Source organism: Rissa tridactyla, chromosome 2, assembly GCF_028500815.1.
Source record: "Rissa tridactyla isolate bRisTri1 chromosome 2, bRisTri1.patW.cur.20221130, whole genome shotgun sequence".
Lineage (NCBI taxonomy): Eukaryota > Metazoa > Chordata > Aves > Charadriiformes > Laridae > Rissa > Rissa tridactyla.
This window is the reverse complement of record NC_071467.1, coordinates 1,168,779-1,171,255: the sequence shown is the minus strand read 5'-3', so window position 1 is coordinate 1,171,255 and position 2,477 is coordinate 1,168,779. Positions and strand designations below refer to the sequence as shown.

The 2,477-nt window shown below is 55.3% G+C and overlaps 1 protein-coding gene across 1 annotated transcript; it reads left to right on the top strand.

Annotated features, from left to right (window-relative positions):
• The first annotated feature begins 1,682 nt into the window (after positions 1-1,682).
• LOC128905388 (feather keratin-like) lies at positions 1,683-1,997 on the top strand. The gene has a single exon (XM_054191431.1). It carries the CDS (start codon positions 1,683-1,685, stop codon positions 1,995-1,997), a length of 315 nt encoding a protein of 104 aa, XP_054047406.1.
• Positions 1,998-2,477: the final 480 nt, after the last annotated feature.

The window sequence follows — 2,477 nt, the reverse complement described above, 5'->3', positions numbered from 1 at the left end:
CTGTGCACTTGACTTGCTCCGCTATGTCCATGGCCTTCATAAACTCATAGAATCACTGGGGTTTGGAAAGACCCTTGCAATCATTGAATCCCACCCTTCATCTAACCCTACCAAGTCTACCACTAAAGTGTCCCTAAGTGCCAAGCCTACTGTCTTCTACAGACCTCCAGTGATGGTGAGTCAACCATTTCCCTGGCCAGCCTCTTCCAGTGCTTGACAAGCGCTAGCGTTGCAAGGAATTGTTGTAACCCAAGTGCAGGACCCAGCACTCAGCCTTGTTGAACTTCATACCATTGGCCTCGGCCACTTGATCCAGCCTGTCCACAGCCCTCTGTAGAACCATCCACCCTCAGGCACATCAACAAACCCACACAATATGGGTCACCAGCAAACTTAATGAGGGTGCACTCGATCCCGTCGTCCACATCGTTGATAAAGATATTAAACAGAAGTGGCCCCAATACTCAGCCTTGAGGGACACATCTTCTGACCAGCCACCACACTGAATTTAACTCCATTCACCAGAACTCTTTGGGCATGGCCACCCAAACGGTTTTTTAGGCAGTCAAGAGTATGCCCATCAGAGCCATGAGCAGGCACTTTCTGCAGCAGAATAATGTGAGAAACAGTGTCAAAGGCTTTAGTAAAGCCAGGCTTAACAACATCCACAGCCTTGCCCTCATCCATCCACTAAGCGGCTCTCCTTGTCAAAGGACGAGATCAGGTTAGGCCAGCAGGACTCTTCATAAAGCCACGCTGACTGGGCCTCATCACCTGGGTGTCCTGTATGTGCCATGTGATGGCACTCAACATGATCAGCTCCATAACATTTCCAAGCACCAAGGTAAAACAGAGAGGCCTTTCTCTCTTATACTTACCAACAAGAGGGTCACCAAGGCACCCACAAAACACACCCAACGGGAAAAGCCAGCCTCAAAGACAGCCGTAGTCACCTGGGATCAAGGCCGGGATGGAGCAAATGCAGGGGAAGGGGCAGAACCTCATGACTGCCACACCATCAAAGTGCACAACAGACAGGGCTGCGAGGAAACGGGGGCCCCTCTTCGCAACACACCCACAAACCACACCACACCAGTGCCACGGCATGACCTCACTGAACACACGCCACCTCTCCTACGCTTTAGTCCCGTCTTCTGTTCAGCCTGACAAGCGACAACAAAACCAAGTCTTTGGCCTCTAATACTGGAACTTGAAAGCTGCCGGCGCGGCCAACTGGACACGTCCTCAAGTGGAGGACACGAAAAGGGAGTGATGTGGGAAGGAAATGACACCCCACCTGATTACTCGCCAGGCTGTGGCATGCAAGAGCTGCTTGCTGCAGAAAAACATCATGCGCAAAGTCTCTCCCACCCCTCCAGGACCAGCATAAAAGCCGGCCCAGCAACTCTCCCTCACACACTTCTCCTCACGCCTTCTCCTCCACCCTCAACAAGGTGAGCCTCAACCCCATGACCCCCCTTCTCCTCACCCACCTGACCCCCCTCCTCCACCACGCTCTGCCCACAGCCTCAACACCCCTCATTCCGCCCCACCACCACACTCCCCACAACCCCACACCATCCTCCACACTCCCTCGCCCTCCTCCAACACTGACTCTCACACCCCCACAACCCTTCTCTTTCTCAACACCATCTCTTCCAGGGACCCTCCACACCACACCCATGGCCTGCAACGACCTCTGCCGCCCCTGCGGACCCACCCCGCTGGCTAACAGCTGCAACGAGCCCTGCGTCAGGCAATGCGAGGACTCACGCGTCGTCATCCAGCCCCCCACTGTGGTGGTCACCCTGCCAGGACCCATCCTCAGCTCCTTCCCCCAGAGCACCTTTGTCGGATCCTCCGCATCCGCTGCCGTGGGCAATGAACTCAGCGCCCAGGGAGTGCCCGTCTCCTCCGGTGGCTTCGGCTATGGCTACGGCTATGGCTTGGGAGGCCTTGGCTGCTACGGTGGCAGAAGAGGCTGCTACCCCTGCTAAGGGCCCTCGCCACCACCCCTGACACCAACCATGGCAAACTTGAACCAACAGCATAAATGGAGAACACACCTCCGGGCCCTTCCTAGCACACAGACCTCCTGTCCACGGATCATGCTCTCAAGGCACCAAGGAAACAGGGAAAGGCCAGCGCCAACTGCCTGGAACCATGGCCCATGCACTTCCTCCTCTTCTCCCACTTCCTTCTTTGCATCGCCCCTTCTCCTATGTCCACTACTCTCCGCTGCAACCACTCCCGGACAAGCCAAAGCCCAACAATGATCTCCACTATGCCACTCCCACTGTGGGCCAAGAAGACCTCGGTGCTTCGGCAAGATCTACTGCACTCAAGGGACTTCGCCTGATGGTTGCCCTACTAACACCTCAGACCATCTCCCTTCCCCTTAGCACCTCTGCCTTTGCAATCTTTTCACTCAATAAAGTTCTCTTGCATCGCAGCCTAAGACGCCTCCACTTCCTTTC

Bases quoted from the DNA above. Each gene is read 5' to 3' on its own strand.
- LOC128905388 (XM_054191431.1), top strand. From the start codon at position 1,683: ATGGCCTGCAACGACCTCTGCCGCCCCTGCGGACCCACCCCGCTGGCT.